This window comes from Trichomycterus rosablanca, chromosome 22, assembly GCF_030014385.1.
Source record: "Trichomycterus rosablanca isolate fTriRos1 chromosome 22, fTriRos1.hap1, whole genome shotgun sequence".
Classification (NCBI taxonomy): Eukaryota; Metazoa; Chordata; class Actinopteri; order Siluriformes; family Trichomycteridae; genus Trichomycterus; species Trichomycterus rosablanca.
This window is the reverse complement of record NC_086009.1, coordinates 2,314,836-2,334,582: the sequence shown is the minus strand read 5'-3', so window position 1 is coordinate 2,334,582 and position 19,747 is coordinate 2,314,836. Positions and strand designations below refer to the sequence as shown.

Below are 19,747 nucleotides of genomic sequence, written 5' to 3'. Positions count from 1 at the left end.
GACATTTTTAACCTTGGAAAAGCAAAAAAACTTTTAACTTTATTACAGTCACTTCATTAGGAATACACATATAATATCAGAGACTACCTAACGGATACAAAGCACCCACATAAACCTTTCCTGCCGTGAATGTAACTCACAAGAGTACACAGGGTGTGGATGGATGGATGGATGGATGGATGGTTGGATGGATGGATGGATGTCTATTTGCTGTACTATAATTTGATATTCCCGGAATCGATTTAAAAGGCTTTCAGTAATATTGTGTAATCCACATAAAACTATCGAAAATAATATAATAAGTCAATGAAATTTCCACTCATGCCTTTGAGTTTAATCTTCTAATATTTTATGTCTTTAAGCTCTTTATCTTTGTGCACAGATAAACAGTTAGTGTACAGATTGGCTCACACTGATTCCTCAACAACTGAAAGCTTGTATGTTTGACTAACATTTTACAGAATGCATGTTGTTCTCTCAACTCCTCTTACAGCAAACAGACCCTAAACTGTGTTAAAATCTGTTATTCATCCAAACAATTGTTTCAACGATGTCAGCCATCTTGCTTCCTCATGCCGCTGGCTTCTCAGAAGCATGAACGGCTCAGCGATGACCCTCGTGCCCCCCGTGTGTCCACATCAGAATCCTTTTATACATTACATCATCTCTCGCAGACAATACGGCGCCTCCAGCTGAGGAGCCCGACAGATGCTCTCCTTACAGCCCGTAATGGACGATCCTCCACAGATACGAACGCTGCATGAGTCACTGTGTGAATAATAATCACGTACACCAGAAATTCATGTTCAGATTTTATTATTACAGATTTTTTTTTCTTATTAAGGTAATAAGTCATGTTAATTGATCCACTTAATTAAGCAGCAGTGTTTATTCTTTCACGGTCTGTTTTACCATCACTTTATCAGACAGGTTGCCAGTCCATCACGAGGCAGGCAGACACACACACACACACATACATACATGCACACACTTGGCCTGACTGTATGTGTTTTAACTTTTCGAAAGAAGCAAAGGAAACCCACACGGATACAGGGAGAACATGCAAACTACACGCAGAAAGTACCCTAGCTTCCCGGCCGGGGAATCCAGCCCAGCACTGTCCCAATGTTCTGCCCATTGTCCCACTGTTCACACACACCTCCTGTTGCATTTCAGGTATGGTGGAGCTCTGCAGAACCTCTCGCTCAAGCTGCCGGTCACCATCAACAAGTTCTTCCAGCCCACTGAGATGGCCTCTCACGACTTCTTTCAGCGCTGGAAACAGCTTAGCCAGTGAGTATCGTAAAGTGTGTATGGGAGAGAAAAAGAGAGAGAGATGCAAGATTTAAATAATAAATGTACTTTTTGTGTCACAGGCCCCAACAAGAAGCACAAAAGATCTTTAAGGCGAGCCACGGCATGGACACAGAAGTCCTTAAAGCCAAGGTAGGCCCAGTTCCACATTTGTTTTACTGTTTTATTTACCACAGAAGCTGCTTTTCCTTCACATTATATCAAAATTCTCACACTGATTGCTATCTGAGTGTTCGTTTTGTATTTCTGAATTAGTCGATGCCACCCTGGTCACCGAGGGGTTTGTTTGTGTTGATTTTTCCATCTTATATTCTTTTCGCTGTCTTTGTTTATAAAAAGTTGCTGGGATTGGGCACAGCCCTGCTGGAGAACGTGGATCCGAACCCTGAGAATTTTGTGTGTGCTGGCGTGGTCCAAACCAAGGCCCAGCAGGTGGGCTGTCTGCTGAGACTCGAACCCAATGCACAAGCCCAGGTACGTACACACACGCTGTTGTTTATGACACACACGCCCACATACCCCTACACACAGTGAGTTCTCCCATGTGATCTGTGTTTGTTGTTGCATCTCACTGATGTTTGTTTCTATCTGCTGCTGCATATCTAGCCTGGGAATCAGGTAACTCGCTCTCTCTCTCACTCACTCGCCCTTTTACACATGCACTCTATCTAACACACTAGATTCAAAACACAGAGTAAACTGAGAAATCGAAACCTTGTACAGTCGCAGTAAAAGTACCTGGTTGGTTTATGTGAAAATAAAAGCAGGTACATTACTGTGTTTATGGTTACATAGTTTACTTTAATATTTCCCAGTAAAGACACACCAGGAGCAAAAAAACAAATACAAACATTTTTATGCTCTGTATCTGTACAGCGATGTTATTAGAAGACAGTTGTAATTATTTCTATCACAGCATTAAGTATTAGGCTACATACAAACTGGTATGCACTTACACCGATCAGCCATAACATTAAAACCACCTCCTTGTTTCTACACTCAGTCCATGTTATCAGCTCCACTGACCATATAGAAGCACTTTGTAGTTCTACAATTACTGACTGTAGTCCATCTGTTTCTCTACATGCTTTGTTAGCCCCCTTTCACCCTGTTCTTCAATGGTCAGGACCACCACAGAGCAGGTATTATTTAGGTGGTGGGTCATTCTCAGCACTGCAGTGACACTGACATGGTGGTGGTGGAGTTTTTAAACACCTCACTGTCACTGCTGGACTGAGAACAGTCCACCAACCAAAAATATCCAGCCAACAGCACCCCGTGGGCAGCGTCCTGTGACCACTGATGAAGGTCTAGAAGATGACCGACCCAATCGGCAGCAATAGATGAGCGATCGTCTCTGACTTTACATCTACAAGGTGGACCAACTAGGTAGGAGTGTCTAATAGAGTGGACAGTGGCGCTGCTGTGTCTGATCCACTCACACCAGCACAACACACACTAACACACCACCACCGTCAGTGTCACTGCAGTGCTGAGAATGATCCACCACCTAAATAATACCTGCTCTGTGGGGGTCCTGACCATTTAAAGAATGGGATGAAAGCAGGCAAAAAAAGTATGTAGAGAAATATATGGACTACAGTTAGTAATTGTAGAACTACAATGTACTTCTATATGGTAAGTGGAGCTGATAAAATGGACAGTGAGTGTAGAAACAAGGAGGTGGTTTTAATGTTATGGCTGATCGGTGTATATTTTACCCCAGTATAAATGCAGTATCCAGTCCTGACCGCTTCTTCTAGATCCAAAACTTGAATTTGAATTGAATTTTGAAGTTACTGTTAACAAAACTAGTGCTTGACAGGTGGAATATCTGCATATTTAAGTTATTAAAAATAAAGCACTGTTGGTTGCTAAGTGTTGATTCTTTATAAGGAATCATCTAAGTGAGTCACTTTGATAGCAGAGCAAACTCACCTTTGTTTAACGCACACTAACAGGCTGGGCATCTATACAGTCAATGATTGGTCTGTAAGTTTCATAAGCTTAATTTCTGCCAAATTCACTGTACGTTAGTGTTTTACAGTGTGTATAAAGTATAACTATCCTAAAAGTGATAGTTTAGGAGTTTTATCCATATCTATAAATAACTCCATATAAATGCTCATGGTATTTGAATAGGCTGTCTGTTTCAATACATCCGATATATTTTTAGCTCGTCGTATTTAACGAGTTGCTCATGTGTGAAGGAAACTACCTGTTAAAGTTCCGAGCAATGCTGCCACATGTATATGACAGAGTGCCTTTCCTGGTCAGGGTTACCATGTTACCAAAGGTATGGAGTGTTAAAGGGGCTTCTGTCACTCTCTTTGTGCAGTAGCAGGTAAAACCCAGGTCATGTGTGATCAGTTTTCAGAGTCTCTTTGTGTATCTGTGTTTTAGTTTTGTCGTTCTATTTGTAATCGGAACAGTTTTTATCATCTAGTCTTTTATCACCCCTGTACTACACATTAGTGTCCTGTTCTGAACCCCATTTCCATATCAGATTTGTTAGAAAACTAAACTAAACTAGCAGTAATTAGTAGTCAATAAATGCCACTTTAGAAACAGAAGAATATATGTATTTACACAGTTTCATCCGAGCAGAACCCTGCAGTAGTTCTGTCACCTGGACTTGTGGTTTGACTGTGTGGAAAGTCCCCTCTATTTTAACACTGTGACGAGTGATGAGACACTGAGATCTGGATGTGTGAATCAGTTGGGTTTAAATAGCTGCGATTTTCCTACCTCTGAACAAGTGGCCTAATCTCTTCATAATGAAGGTGTAAGTCCACTTGCTCAAGGATTCTACCACTAGACGGTAAAGTAGGGAAACTTGTGGTGTGTGTGTGTTTATATTCGGGGTGTAAACATTTATTGACCCACATTAGTGCACCAGACTTAGTGTTCATGTGCCTGAATTGATGCCAAACTTTAAAAGCTATGGAGACTGAACTAATACAGGTGTGTCTGTACCAATAAATGATATTATATATCTTAACCTTAGCTTGTATTGTAAGTAAGGCCCTACCTAATTCACGGCCAGAAAATCGCGTCACTGAGCGTAAAATGAGTCGTTTCGTTTGTAATTTTCAATTTGCTGTGAAATTCAAACTTTAATCTTTGTGTTTAGCAAGTTAACATTTTTTATCTGCACTATGAGGCGTCCTAGCAATCCTACGGCAATTTAGTTAGCAATCGCTTAATCAAAATGTCCAACATGTCGAGGTGTAAAGCAGCTAATTCTGAGTACGCAGGATGAGAGGGTGTTAAAACACTGAGTATTTTCGTATTTGAGACAGAACATGAAGCCTCACACCATCGCTGAATGTTCTAGGTTTACAACCAACTATTAATTTAGCTGTGCTGTGTATCGTAGCTTCTATTTATTCTATCATTCAGTTTATGAGTGTAATTTAATGACCGCCATGAAATGTGGCTCTTTTCTTTTTTTTTTTAAATCACAGATTTCAGGGTTTTTTAAACAAGGTCTGTGAAACTGAGCACATTTTCCCATGAATTTAGTAGGGACCTAATTATTAGTTTACTTTTAGTCCTAGTAACGGAAAGCCAACCTTTTGGACCAGTTTAACACATAAAATAATATAAATGATTAGGAACATCCTGATTCTGGCTAACATTGCCAGTTTAGCGTCAGATTGTGGGCGGATTGGTTTCATTATAATGTTTTGTTGGATTTTTTTCTTTGTTTCAGATGTACCGGTTGACCCTGCGCAGCAGTAAGGACACTGTGGCCAAGCGTCTGTGTGATCTGCTGGCGGAACAGTTCTAGAACGATTCCTCTAGAACCTGTGCGTGGACCATCACACTCTAGAAGTGAGACCAGACCAGCGTTCCACCCTACAGAACCCGGAACAATCTCCATTCGTACATAAGGGAAAAGCGGCTGCCTGCCTGTGGCAGTTCTATTATTGTCCTAAATCTGATAATTATGATTATTATTGTATATTATCATCATCATCATCATCAGCGCTACCGTTCTTGTTTTTATCGGTGTTTACCTGTGTGTGTGTGTGTGTGAGAAACGAAACAAGCTGTGTGTCTGCCTGCGTGTGTGTGTGTGAGTTGTGAGTCCGTCCTGCCTGTTTACCTGTGCTTGTGTTGACAGTTGCTTTGTGTGGTGGTTCATGAATAGAAGAAGTGAGGGATGGTTAAAGACTTGCTCGAGTGATCGGTCCCTCTTTATTTCTTCCTGCGGCACTTTGTGTTCTGCAACATTTCAGCCTGTAAACATTCCTGTATGGACACAGACATGCGCCCATACACACACACACACACACACATCACAAGCTGGTTTTGTTTTTAACATTCCATAGTAGCTAGTTCGGGCGGGACGGTGGGATGGGGGGGGGGGGGGAGGTTGGAGCAGTTTAAATACACTAAAGAAATGGCACTTCATTTATAAGAATCACTAAATCTCATGCCCCCTTTCCTCTACCTGCTTTCTGAAAGCTTGTCTCTGAGCCTGTTGTGAACTTGTCGGATGGGTGGGTCTGAAACAGGTGGTGGTAAGTGTGTTTCCATTAATAGGGTCGTTGCAGAAGCCTCAAACTATTATTGTTTCTCAGAATTGGAGAAGGTTTTAGATGTCCATCATACAGTGGTTAAAGTGCTTGTGTCACCAATTAAATATTAAATGAATAATTAAATCGTCATATTTTTAGATGTCAATGTTAGAGGTTTCTCGCCTCAGCGAAAATGGTAATTGATTGTTGCTCTTTAAAAAGTTCCTTAACATGTACAACTGGATTTCAGACCAGACATCCATCATGTAATGAATTCAAATATGTGTGTTTGTTCAAATCAAATTGTGCTGCATTTTAATGTTCTGCTCCTCCGATGAAAAAGAATCCAAGCAGATTCATTTGAAAATCAAACAATTACACGTCTCCCAGAGCAGAATTTTCATGTAGTGGAGAATCGGTGGCATGCTTATGTGTAAGTGTTCTTGGGCTCGTCCCTGAGGTAGAAGAGTTAAATCTCCACTCACACCAGTTTACATCTTTACTGGTGAGATTTCTACCTCAGACAGTGACGTTTTCATTCTGCCTCACTCCTTACTCTGGAAAGCACATGGTCAGATATCTGTCTGAAGCGTGAACCAGACATGATCAGATGTGTGAGTTCACTAATTCAGTAAATGTGATTAGTAACAATCATTCCACAGTCTACACTGAGATCATCATACACCGTTATGCTCAAGATCCGGGAACAGCTAGTCCTTCGACTATAACTGCATCAATATAATACTTTTTTTTCTCAATAATTCAAATCTTACATACAAAACTGGGCATTTTAATAGTGATTATGATTGAATGACTGTATTTTGGTGCAGGAACCAAATGCTGAACGGTTCCAGGGCATCTTGTTGGTGGAAAAGGCCACATTCCCAGATTTTCCCAAATCAAGTGCTGGCTGGTGCACTTCACAAGGCCTGACGATAAAAGAGGCTCTCGTAGACCCGTTCTAGCCAGAGTGTCATGATTCCATGTCTGATTATGACAACGTTTATGAAGAAATTTTATATATATGTATACATACGTAACTATATATCAAAATCCCGGTTTTGTTTGGTTTTTGATAGTGAAAATTTGTTTTTTGTGAACGTTTTTGTTCGTTTCTCTCTTTTTTAATCATTCCATTAGAATTTTTCATTATATTAATTAAACAGACTTTAAATATTAGGTAGGGAGATGGAAGTGATGACGGCAGACAGGGCGGAGGTGTCTGATAGGCCAGTTTCTGCACTGCACAAGAAAAATTTGTGATATTTAAAATGAATTCCAAGTAATCTTTGAACCGAATCTTTGTGCTGGTGCATTTGTCCACAGTTTTTTTGCAAAGTGGCTGACGTAATGACATTAGTATTTTCTTCCACACACTAGGTCATCATAAATTTGGCACAGCGTAAGGTCTAAACATGTCTAGCTAATGATTTTTTTAGTATACAGGCGAGAAAAAAATGCCATCCGTTCCACTCCGCGATCAAGACCAATTTTGCCTTCTTAGACTCCCAGCAGTGGAGGTTAAAATGATCATCTTCACACAACTAACTGCCTTTATAGTTTACATTATGATTTTTGGTCTGGCGTGTGTCTTGACCGTTTATGGTTCAGTTAAAGACGTTCTGCTGACCCTCCAAATGACACAGCTTTGATCTTGAGCACAGAAGCGACTCAGATTTGCCTCTAAAATACACATAGTTGTATTCATGCCTACACACATTGCATGTATTCGTGCAGTTTAGTGAGTTGCATCGTTGTGTTTCTGTGTTGCAGTTAAATCTTGTAAAAAGCACTTAACCTGTGAACACTAGTGGAGAAAAGTGCAGGATGAAGGCAGCCATCACCTGTCAAACACAAATACAGGGCCGGCGTCAGCATTGTGAGGTGGTCGAGTGTGTATGTTTGTATGCTGTGTGTGTGTGGTATTTCTGTTGAGAAAGAGATGAGATTTATGAGGCATTGTCATATTAGTTCAATGAAGAGTCACTATGCTTCCCTCGGTGCACGCGCTCGTGACACGTTGATGGGATATTTTGTCATTGTAGTGTAGAACCATTGTCATTGTGTGTGTGCGTGTGTGTCTATGCAGTATCCGCTAGCTAATGCAGCCCCAGTGTATCGGTGTTCAATCTGTCAGATACCTGTGTTAGATGAAAATTACTCTGTATTGAATAATGTGAAAGTAAAACTATGCCATATACTCCACCAGAGTCTTTGTTTTTGTGTGTGTGTGTGTGTGTGTCCTGTTAATAAAAAGTGGAATCTGAAATCTCAAAGGTCAGCAAAGTCAATGCACTTGTGGAGCACTTCAGTGGAGATTTACTTCCTCCACAGGTGACATTCAAACATTTGATAAGGTCATGAATGAACTCCACTGTCGCTCCCAGCTTTCTCATCAGGGGTCTTGGGTCCTAAAATCTGAGAAGTTATTTTGTGACAACAAGCATTGGCAGAAAGGCTATGCAAGTAAATTTGAATTTGGGTGGCACGCCAGGCACTGTGGATGCCACACATTTTCAATCTTGACAGGCTGCCCACAGACGCGTTTAAAAACTGAAAGCTTTTACTTTTTTTAATGCTGGTAAGTGAAAATATTCCGCTCTTAAAAGGTCCTCATGCGATCAAACCATTTGATCCCAATACGTGTTTACACCTCCATGTGTGACTGGATCACCTGAGCCACCAGGTGTAGATAAATGTAAACATGTCCCTAACAGAAAAGAAACATTTTTTACTATGTCAAATTAATAAATATAGTATGTCCACAATCTATGGCAAATCTAATAAACAGGCTACAGCATGTGCAAAATCTATGGCTAATATAATGTAGTATGTCCAAAATCTTTGTCAAATTTAAATTTAAAGTATGTGCAAAATATACGGCAAATCTAAAACAGGCTATACATTGTGCAAGATCTATGCTAAATATAATTAATATAATACGTGCAAAACCTATGTCAAATCTAAAAAAAATAGGCTAAAGCATGTAGAAAATCTGTGTCAAATCTAATAAATAAATTATAACATGCAAAATTTATTTCAAATCTAATAAATACAGCTTGTGCAAACTATATGTTATTTATAATAAATAAACTATAGTATGTGCAAAATCTGTTGCAAATCTAATAAATATACAGTAGCATGTGCAAACTATATGTTAAATATAATAAACTATAGCATGTGCAAAGTCTGTTAAATATAAAATAAACTATAGAATGTGCAGTCAGTGGCTAATATAATAATAAACTGAAACATGAGCAAGATCTGATAAATAAACTATAGCATGTGCAACAGTCAATCGCTAATATAGTAAATATAGCATGTGCACAATGTATGTCAAATTTAATAATAAATATAGCATGTGCAAACTGTTAAATCCAATAAATACACTGCAGCATGTGCAAAATATGTCAAGTATAATAAATATAGCATGTGCAAAATCTATTGCAAATATAATAAATAGGCTATAGCAAGTGCAAAATATGTCAAGTGTAATAAATATAGTATATAGGCTATATAATATGCCAAATCTATGCCATATATAATTCAATTACCATGTGCACAATCTATGTTAAATATAATAAATATAGCATGTGCAAAATATATGTCAAATCTAATAAATAAACTATAACATGCAAAATCTATGGCTACTAAAAGTATAGCATGTGCAAAATGTCAAATCTAATAAATAAACTATAGCATGTGCAAAATCTATAAAGCTAATAAATAAACTATTGCGAGTGCTAAGTCTATTGCAAATCTAATATATAAAATATATCATGTGCAAAATATATAACAAATCTAAAATAGGCTATTTATTGTGCAAAATCTATGTCAAATATAATTAATATACTACGTGCAAAATCTATTGCAAATCTAATAAATGTAGTATGTACAAAAGATATGTTAAATATAATAAATATGGTAAAGTATGAGCAATATCTGTCTTTTACATTACATTATATGCTGTAGTTTCCCATGTTTAATAATCAAATCAATATAAACAGAATGTGTAGAGAAAGTGAACAACACCTTTATTATTGCACTAATCCTCAGTGTTTTTGCTGAATGTGTTATTCTGATGATAAATAAATGCGTTTATGTGCACAAATCTCTCCTGCATTTCCAAAAGCGTCAGATGAAAAATTCAGGCGATTCATCTCAATCCAAACCGGGGGGTAAAAAAGCCGATGTGGAACAAACCGGATCTGTGAGCGCTGATTGGCTGGGAATGACATCACACTCTATTGTGCTATTCTTAGCTGCTGGTGGAGGGATGACATCATGTTTTTTTGCCCCCGCCTGGGGCAGGTATCAGGAGCTCCGACAACAACAGTGCAGAGCAGTGCAGAGAGGGGACAGGACGGTCCGCACTGAGCTGCACAACCGCCCTGGAGAAGCGAACAAACCTGCACTTTTATCAGATCTGCTTTAATCTGAGAGGATAATAAATAAACGCCTTGTTGTTTCATCTGCAGGATCAGAACCTGCACTGACCGAGCTTTTATTTTATTTAGGAATTTCATCCAGGACTTTTCTCACTATTCGTCTGGTAAGCATTTAATTATTTCCATATTTGTTAATGCATAATAATCTAATTGTAGTATTTTATTAAGTGCTGCTTTTACAGATTGCAAACAGACTAAATAAAAACAACACTGGAAGTAATTTGTCTGCAGTATTAAATGCATAACATTTATTATCAGACACTGAAATGCATGAAACTCTGATGCTTATTGCGTATTATTATTACTACAACTAATAACACAAAACAGGTTTTAAACCACTAGAAGTATCCTACCTGCAGTAATACATGTAATTCAATATTAATGTCATTCCACCTAATGTTTAACCTAATATATTTAAAAGCACACTGGCTGCACATTGCAAACAAATGATATATTACAGGCTGTAAAACTGAAATTAACTTTATTCTAGTAATAAATGTAGAAATTAAACAGCATGGAAAGTGTCATTGTCTTCTGCAGGAATCAGACAAATAATATATTACAGGTTATGTGTGTATATGTTGTGTGAATACATTTTATTTATTTAATTTAAGACTAAAAAGCATTCTCACCTGCTGCAGATTGCAAACTGTTAATATAAAGCAGCACAGATGAATACTGGAAGTAATGTTGCAGTAATAAAATCTAGTGTCCTAATGATATTTGTACTTATTGATGGGACACAAGCATTTCTGCAGTGGTTTGAAGTAATTTGACATAATAATATATGATTACAGACTAAGAAGAATGCCACTTCAAATAAAAATCATGTCCACATAAAACCTAGAAGTAACAGTAAATATAAATCAATCCTAATATATTTATTCTGGTGTCATATTTAGTTTGTTGTATGATAATAAATGATCAGCCTGCACATAAACAAGTGCTATAACGTCATGCAAACTCAGGAGGTAGTCTAACTGCAGTAATACGTGTAGAAGCTGCAATATTATGTATTGCACTGGTTTTCACATAACATTGTATGCAGTCATAATCAGGGATGCAGGAAACTCCAACAGCAGTTGTAAATAATACATGACGTATAGCTTAAATACACGACATAATGAAGCATTCGAGGCAGAATGTGTGCAAATTCTGGTGTGATGCACCAGTGTAGCATAATAATAATGACAACATGCTATTCTGCACCAAATTTACTGCACAGAATTAATCTTAATATAATAAGCATTAATATAAAGAAATGTGGTGGTGACTCCCAGGGTGGCCAATTACATCATGGGTACAGCCAGTTCCACGCAGTCAGCACTAAGACTTCTGTAACCCAGGTAGCCCAGTTATATATAAGAAAGCAGATTGTGGACCTTGTCGTGAATGTTGAAGAAATGTCCATGTTAATATTTAACACTAGTCTCAGTGTGTTGGTGATAACCGTCTCTCTCTCTGTGTTTGTGTCTCACTGTGTTGGTGTAGATGATGGTGTATCAATCGGAGCGCGCCCCGCTCTCCCGTATCCTGCCTCAGCTTTACCTCGGGGCTGAGAGTGACATCACACAGGTCAGTGTCTCTCTCTCTCTCAATCTCCTTCTGGCCTACTTAATAAACCAGGCCATGGTGGAGCAGCTGCTCTGGACTAGACGTAGATACGGTCAACCTGTTCATGTGTATTATTAGGTATTATAAGGTCTATATGGAATCCTACTCTCAAAATATTGAATAAATGAAAGATAATAAGATCAAGGTACAGTCAAAGCTAGACCTTTACATACATTTACAGTATAAGGGGCCTGAATTTTCTTAATTTCTCACATTTTCTTGGGATTTCAATGATTTTTTGTGACTGTTTTTCTATGACAGGATTGTTATTTATTGATTTTTGTGGGTTTTCTGAAAATCTAATGGGGTAAAAACATAAATACAGCAACTTCGACATGACAGCATAGAACTTAAATCTGTCTGTCTGTCTGTCTGTCTGTCTGTCTGTCTATCTATCTATATAACTATCTACTATTAATATCACCTTTAAAAGTGTGTGTTCCTATCATTTAGTTACAGAATAGAACAATACCAAAGTTAATTAAAATCTAAAAACGTATATTTATTAATACAGGCCAATTATTTATATAAATCTACTTATCCACTTATGGACTGTGTGTTAATCTGTGTCTGGTATTTATCCCTGTTCACAAAGCCTCTGTGGTTGCAGGTTTATATACCAACTGAGCAGAAACTACACTGATACAGCTTTAATTAATTAGCTGATCCTGGTTGGACAAAAGTATTGGGACACTCCTTTTAATTACCGAATTCATGTGTTTCAGCCATTACAGTTGCAAAAAGCTGAATAAAATCAGTTATATAAAGGAAATGTTATGCTTCCAAATTTGCACCAATAGTTTAGAGAAAGCCCTTAAAAAAACCCAGAGTCCTGACCTCAGCCTTACTGAACAGCTCTGGAATGAACCGGAACATCAACTGAGACTTTCTTGACCAACATCAGTGCCCAGCCATACAAATGCTGTCATCTTTTTATTAATTGGGTTTAAAATATTGAAGCCACCAAAAGAGTGACTGTTATTATAGCTGAATAGATCACATAGAGGTCACTCTATTTTAATACATGTCTTTTTAAAATGGCTTAAGATTAGGTGTCCAAATACTTTTGGCTATATGAGCTTCTGTTTGGTCAGTATAAAGACCTGCAGCCACGTCAACTCTGAATAACAGTGATTTCTTTATACACTTGAATTTGTATCCTAAATCACTGTTCTTCATCCTGATCCAGGACTGCCTGTCGGCGCGGGGGATCTCCTACGTGCTGAGCGTGAGCCGATGCTGCCCGCAGCCCTCATTCCTGCCTCAGTCTCAGTACCTGCGCATCCCCATCGACGATTCGCTGAAGGACGACCTGCTTCCCTGGATTCCCCAGGCGCTGCGTTTCATCGGTGAGGCAGCACCGCGTGAACTCCCCTGCTGGTTACATCAGCTCTCGCTAATGTACAACCACATGACGTTGTTGTTTTACTAATGAGAACAAATTGTTCTGAATAATAATTCTTGCTACACGATTAGAAGTGGTTTGTGTAAATAATGAATGGCATCATTAGATGGTTCTGAGCTCCAGAAGACTTAACGTGAGTGTGTGAGTGTGTGTGTGTGGTACTGTAACACTGTCTGCCATGCTGGATCAGCAGTATCGATTCATCAGTACTTATTCATGGAATAAGTGCACTTATGAATCTGGTGTTTGGTTTCCAGACGGCGCCATGTCTCTCGGCTGCTCGGTCATCGTCCACTGCGCAGCAGGAATCTCCCGCTCACCGGCTCTCGCTGTCGCTTACATCATGTACAGCCTGGAAATGGATCTCGATCACGCTTACAGGTAATGAGCGCAACATTCAGTCATCGCCAATCATGTAATTAGAGGCAGGATTAGTCCTACATGTGGTGGATAGCTTTGGAGACACAAGCTAGTGTGGTGATGGACATCTGTCTGATCCAAAATCTTTTACTAATAATATATGTACAGAATTTCAATAGCTGGCCCAGCGGTCTATTACATTAACTGACAGGCCTGACGCCTTTACGGACAATTATTGGCTCATCTGAGGGTGGAAGTGCCGGAGGGGATTCTTGCTGCAGTTACGACCTCTGCTGGCTGATAATAAGGATCTCCTAAAGGAGTGTCCCACATTTTGTTTACATTTTGCGTCCATGATGTTTACGTGACCCAGGCAACACATCAATGCATCTTACCCTCTCTGTACAATCTGGTCCTACTGTGACTTACAAAATGTAACATAAAGCCTCCACAAGGGGGCGATTGCATACAAGATTATTTAATGATTATTATATTTCTCTGCAATGCATTTTTTTGGCTCACGCACCTAAGGGTCGCGACCCAGGGTTTGAGTAACTCCATATGAACCCGCCTCGTGCAGGTCAAAATGAAGCGGTCAGCTGCAGCACACATGTTGGAGAGGGTTTGTGTTGGTTGTGTGCCATCCTGGATCAGGAGTGGAGGTCTACAGCTGTAGAGGAAGCTAAATATGATTGGGTAATTGGATACAACTAAACCGGGAGAGAAAGTTAGGGAACATGCTACAAAATAAAAAACTAAATGTAAGAATAGGTAAAAAAATGAATGTTCTTTCAGGTTCGTGAAAGAGCGCAGACCTACAATTTCCCCCAACTTCAACTTTCTGGGTCAGCTGCAGCTTTTCCAGGGCACGCTTCCTCTGAACAGTAACTCCACCCCAGTCACCAAGCAGCCCACATGTGTGAACACCAATTCTTCTACAGGACTCTCAACCAGCACCGAGAAACAAAACCCAACCACTGACAACAACAACAAGGGTGGTTCAACCCACGAGAACAAAAACCTCCACTCTGACACCTACAAAACAAAGCCAGAGTTCACGTTATCCCTCTCAGACAAGCTCCGAAATCTGAGTCTTAACATCGAACCTATAAAGCTGCAGGAACCCTCCAGCGCGGCACCACTGTCTCCACAGAACCTTCAAACTCCCACACCACAGAAACCAACTCACCTTCAGCTTCCATCTCTACTGGTAAAGCGTAAAAGCCTGACTCTGTCCCTGACGCCGCAAACAAGTCCACAAACAAGCCCCGCAGACGCCCCCCACCAGAAGAGCACAACACACACCAACAACAACCTAAATCTGAATGCCAGCGGCTCCCCTGCTGACCAGAAAGTCGAGCGAAAAATCACAGGAAATCACACAAGTCACTTCGTTTCACCTGCAGAACCAAACACAAGCAGAGAGGCGTCCACAAGGTGCAGCAAGTCACGATCCCAAAAAAGAAGGAGCGACAGCCAGAACGGTTGTTCCTCCGCTTCTCACAGGGGTAAAGAGGAGCAGACCAAACCCAAACGAGAGAGGAGGAAAAAGAGGAGCTCGGCACAAAGCACGTGCGTTTCCACGCCTGACCGGCGGGCGGCACCAGGAACAGAGCTGACGGGAGGAGCGGTGGAGGCCGACGAGGCCAGCGCTGGTGATCAGAGCCCGCTGTCGCCCATCAACGTTACCGTCAACAGACTGCTGGGCTGGGGGGAGCGCATGCTGCTCGGGGTCCTCCTGGGCCCCCATATCAAAGTGGGACAGGCGTCCCTGCCGTACAGATGCTGAAGAAAGACTCTTTATTTTAGGAAACGAGCCAGACTTCTGCGAGCAAAGCAAACAGAGAATTTCACCATTAAAGGAATTCATACGTTTTCAAAATAGTTTTCTGTATTCACTGCATCTGTTACATACGTTCAACTACCAAGAACAACATTGAAAAGAAAACATGTTAACACAAAATCTTCCACTAAAGGAACACAAAAAATGTCTTTGTTTTGGTATTAATTCTGAATTTAACCCACACAATTATGCTGGCGGTTACATTTATTTTAGCTTGAAGTGGTCACGTCCCTGAAAAAAATAAATGAAACAGATTTATCGATAAATGATACACATTTATTAAAATTTACACTCCTGGGAAAACAAAATGAACAAACCCAAAATTGCACTAATCTTTTAAGAAAAAAAACAAGCACTTGGGTGGTGCAGCGGTAAAACAAACACTAGCCCATCAGCGCTGAGATCTCAAGCTCTTGAGTTTGAATCTCTAGGTTAGGCGCTCACAATTGTGTGTCTGTAGGGGGAGGGACAATGACTAAAAGGGCTCCTTGTTGCTGGTGCAAGTGTGGCCTCTGCTGACCGGTCGAGGCGCCTGCACAGGGGGTGGCAGTGCGGGGCTTTTCGCGCCTGTTCGAGGGGGGCGCATGACAGCCTTTGCCCCATGAGAGACAGAGATGAGTTCTAAATGGCCAAGACTGGATTGGGTAAAAAGGGGCAAAATGCTCAATATTTAAAAACCAGACGTGTTGATTTGTTGGTTTGAGTTTTATATCAAACATTTAAATCTTTTTATGAATGTATTGTTTGTGTGCATGAAGACTATTTAAGTGAGTTTCCCTTGTGTTACGAGTGGCACCGCTCTCAGGATGGCATTCTCTCGTTCTTTTTCTGACCAATGATTTCTTGTTACGACCATTAACAGGAATTTGGGGAGTGTATGTTTGTTTTTACAGATGCATTCTTTAGTTTTGGGAAGTGAGATAGTAGAAACTTTCATTTGGTAAGTGATTCCCCTCCCCAATTTCTATTTAAAGTACCCCCTATAAGGTATGCACTCGCCAGTTTGAAAGATGGAGTGATAGAGATTCTGCAGCCGTATATCAGGTTGAATAATGTTGAAGTATTTCTTTTAAACAGTGAGGATTGAATACCTGAGTGTTTTTGGCTGGGTTTTGCATGCAGAATCTGCTGTATATCTGAAATTCTGTATCTGTGTGAGACTTTTGGATGGAATGCTTTGTTATACTATAAACGGCCAGTTCGCTGTTTATACTTCAGCTGCACTGAACGTGTACAGAGTCGACTCTGCAACTTTATATGTCAGTTCTATTTTATTGCACAGCCTGCTTGTAAATTTAATTTATATATAAAAAGGCTCTGATTATTGTTGTTATTTATAAATCCATATTTTGAAATTGTTTGGCCATTGTATCGCTATGGCTTGTACTGAGGCACAGTGTTCAATAAAAGAGACGTATTTTACAATTCTGCTTCTGTACATGTGTTATTACTTTCAGCATTACATACAGAAGTACAAACTGCACCTGAAGCGATGTTAAAGCCCATGGTTTTGCAATAGGATGTCTAATTAGCTAAATATCAAGTGTCCTCGTCATTTTCTTCATAAAGTGTATGTAAACTTTTGACTTTAACTGGTATAAACTAGCGTGTTGTACATCAAAGTCTTTATAAAACGTTTTTAAACCAAAAACCTACAACATCCCAGACGAGGATCATCACGCTCATGAGTTCTGTTTGAGTTGGGATTACCTGCAAAGTGCTTCACATGGTTTACAACACCCATATTAGTCATGTCCGTCAGGGTGAGGTACATAAACACCAGCTTTATGAGAAGTCAAACAGTCATACGACTATGTACAACACCCCCGCCTCCACATTTCTCGCTGTGGGCAGTGGTAGCTCAGTGGTTAAGGTACAGGACTAGTAATCAGAAGTTTCAGAAGAGCCATTTCAAGCCTCACTGCTGACAGATTGCCACTGTTGGGCCCCTGAGCAGGGCCCTTAACCCTCAATTGCTCAAACTGTGTTCAGTCATAAGTTCAGTTGTAGATCGCTTCGGATAAAAGCATCCACTAAATGCTGCAAATGTAACCTCCACGTGTCTGTGTGGGTGTTCTCCTACCTTCCAAAGTCTAGGGCAGTTGTAGACTACTGGTTAAGGTACTGGACTAGTAATCCTAAGGTCACTGGTTCAAGCCCCACCACTGCCCTTAACCCTCAATTGCTTAGACACTGTATACTATCACAGTACTGTGGGTCGCTCTGGATAAAAGCATCTGCTAAATGCTGAAATTGTAAATGTAAAGTCATGCCATTAGGTGAACTGACTGCTCAGAATGATCACTGGGTGTAAATGAATGGGTGAACACGACCTGAATGAAGTGGTGAAGATGAATAAATGAAAAATATGAATAGGTACGAGGAGGGAGGAACATTTTAATGAAGGTTTACCCCGGGGTTGGTGTTTGGAGGGGGTTAGGTGTAAATATTTGGGTGGTGTAACCCGATGTCTCTCAAGAACCAAGCGCCCTCTGGTACGAACACGTGAACGCGCACCGCATCGCCGCTCGGCTCCGTGACCATATATGGGAAGAACGACGTGCACGAGTATGCCCGTCCGCCTAACCGGAAGTGCACAATGACGTAGATTCATTCAAAAGTGGCCAGCATGTTTTGTTGTTTTATTCATTATTTATTAGTCAGACTATTAAAGTGTAATAAATTATTAGTATACATGTTATTATTGCGCATTTTTGTTTAGCAGCTGGTACCACAGGAAGTCTTCATAATCAAATAAGAAGAAAAAATAAATAAGTAAACACTAAAAAGGTTTTTGATGTGTAATAGTAAACAATTCACACTGCTATTGTATTGTGTTATTATAATTAAAGTAACATGTGGTTAGTGTGGTTAGTTATGTAAACAAGCGCGTGTATTGTATGTTTATTTGTGGATAATATTTGTGAATCGTGTTTACGAATAATAATAATCTTTAAAACATAAAAAATAAGACAGCAGTTTGAAGGTTTTTGCTTCATAATAAGGGTATAAATACTTAAAATCAAACACCTTAGAGTATTAGTGCAAATGTGGATGAGTAACATGAAGAGAACACTCCCATTCTTTACATATCAGACGCTACTACTGCACCTGGGTTGCCAGATACCCACGAGTTAACCCTCAATAGCTTTAAAAAAAGACTAAACTGAAACTCTATACTATACACTATACTATATATTCTTATGTGAAGTTTAACTCCAGTTCCTTGTTTTAGTTACTAAAATTTGGTGTATTTGGTGCTATACAGCAACACGGGTCCTGGGGACCTGAGCTGCGTTTAAGCAACTGTACAATATATTTATTTATATTTAAATATAAATTATATTTAAATGTTTACCTAACCTACATTACTGTGTGTTATAGAATAAATTAATATACTCATTGTCAATAACGGTAAAGGACAGTGGTGTATTAGTGGGTAGAGCTTTGGCCTAGCAATCAAAAGGTTGTGGGTTTAAATCCCACCTTCTCGACTTCAAGGGCCCCGTTGAATGACTGACCCTCCAAATAAGCTGGGATATGCAGGACAAGAATTTCACTGTACTGTACTTTTGTTTATGTATGTACACATTTGAGATTTACATTCAGCTTATTTTCCTTCAATTCCTAAATCAGGTAGAAGCTAGATTCAAAACAACTTCAATTCAATTCAACAGTACAGGGTTGTACAGTATACCAAAACACTGTCAGGCTACATCTCCAGTGCAGACATACGGCAGACAATAGTGCAAAGACAATAGAGGAGAAGGGATGGGGGAAAGAAAAAGACAAGGTGCAAACATACAAGGTGCATAGACAAAGACAAAGATGCATTTACATGGTGCATATACAGGTCTGAGGTAGTGTTAGCAGCGTAGGTTTAAGTTTGTTTGTTTTATTAGGATTTTAACGTCATGTTTTACACTTTGGTTACATTCATGACAAGAACGGTAGTTACTCATTACACAAGATTCATCAGTTCACAAGTTTGTATCTCCAATTCACCTCACAGTTTTTGGACTGTGGGAGGAAACCGGAGCTCCTGGAGGAAACCCACACATACTCATGGAGAACATGCAAACTCCACACAAAAAGGTCTAGGTTTAAGTAAACAAGGAGTACGGTTCAGATATAGAGTTCCAGTGCATGTGCAATGAGGAGGTTCAGTCCTATGGTGGAGTTTAGTGTGAGAGAAAGCCAAGTACCTGTAATGTGTAGGGTGCAGGGTTGGATAGTA

At 39.7% G+C, this 19,747-nt stretch overlaps 2 protein-coding genes across 3 annotated transcripts in view; both read left to right on the top strand.

Moving 5' to 3' along the window:
* ap2a1 (adaptor related protein complex 2 subunit alpha 1) overlaps positions 1-8,045 on the top strand; it is a 32,952-nt gene extending 24,907 nt beyond the window's left edge. For both annotated transcript variants that reach the window (XM_062984924.1, XM_062984923.1), the window contains 4 exons: positions 1,177-1,293; positions 1,377-1,446; positions 1,654-1,788; positions 5,030-8,045. In XM_062984924.1, coding sequence (XP_062840994.1) covers positions 1,177-1,293; positions 1,377-1,446; positions 1,654-1,788; positions 5,030-5,107 — 400 coding nt within the window. In that variant the 3' untranslated portion in view covers positions 5,108-8,045. The remainder of the gene's footprint in view (positions 1-1,176; positions 1,294-1,376; positions 1,447-1,653; positions 1,789-5,029) is intronic.
* A 2,196-nt stretch (positions 8,046-10,241) lies between these two features.
* si:ch211-195b15.8 (dual specificity protein phosphatase 8) lies at positions 10,242-15,620 on the top strand. Its single transcript, XM_062984709.1, has 5 exons — positions 10,242-10,392; positions 11,780-11,863; positions 13,092-13,251; positions 13,565-13,688; positions 14,463-15,620. Exons 2-5 carry the CDS (start codon positions 11,780-11,782, stop codon positions 15,454-15,456), a joined length of 1,362 nt encoding a protein of 453 aa, XP_062840779.1. The 5' UTR covers positions 10,242-10,392; the 3' UTR covers positions 15,457-15,620.
* The last annotated feature ends 4,127 nt before the right edge of the window (positions 15,621-19,747 follow it).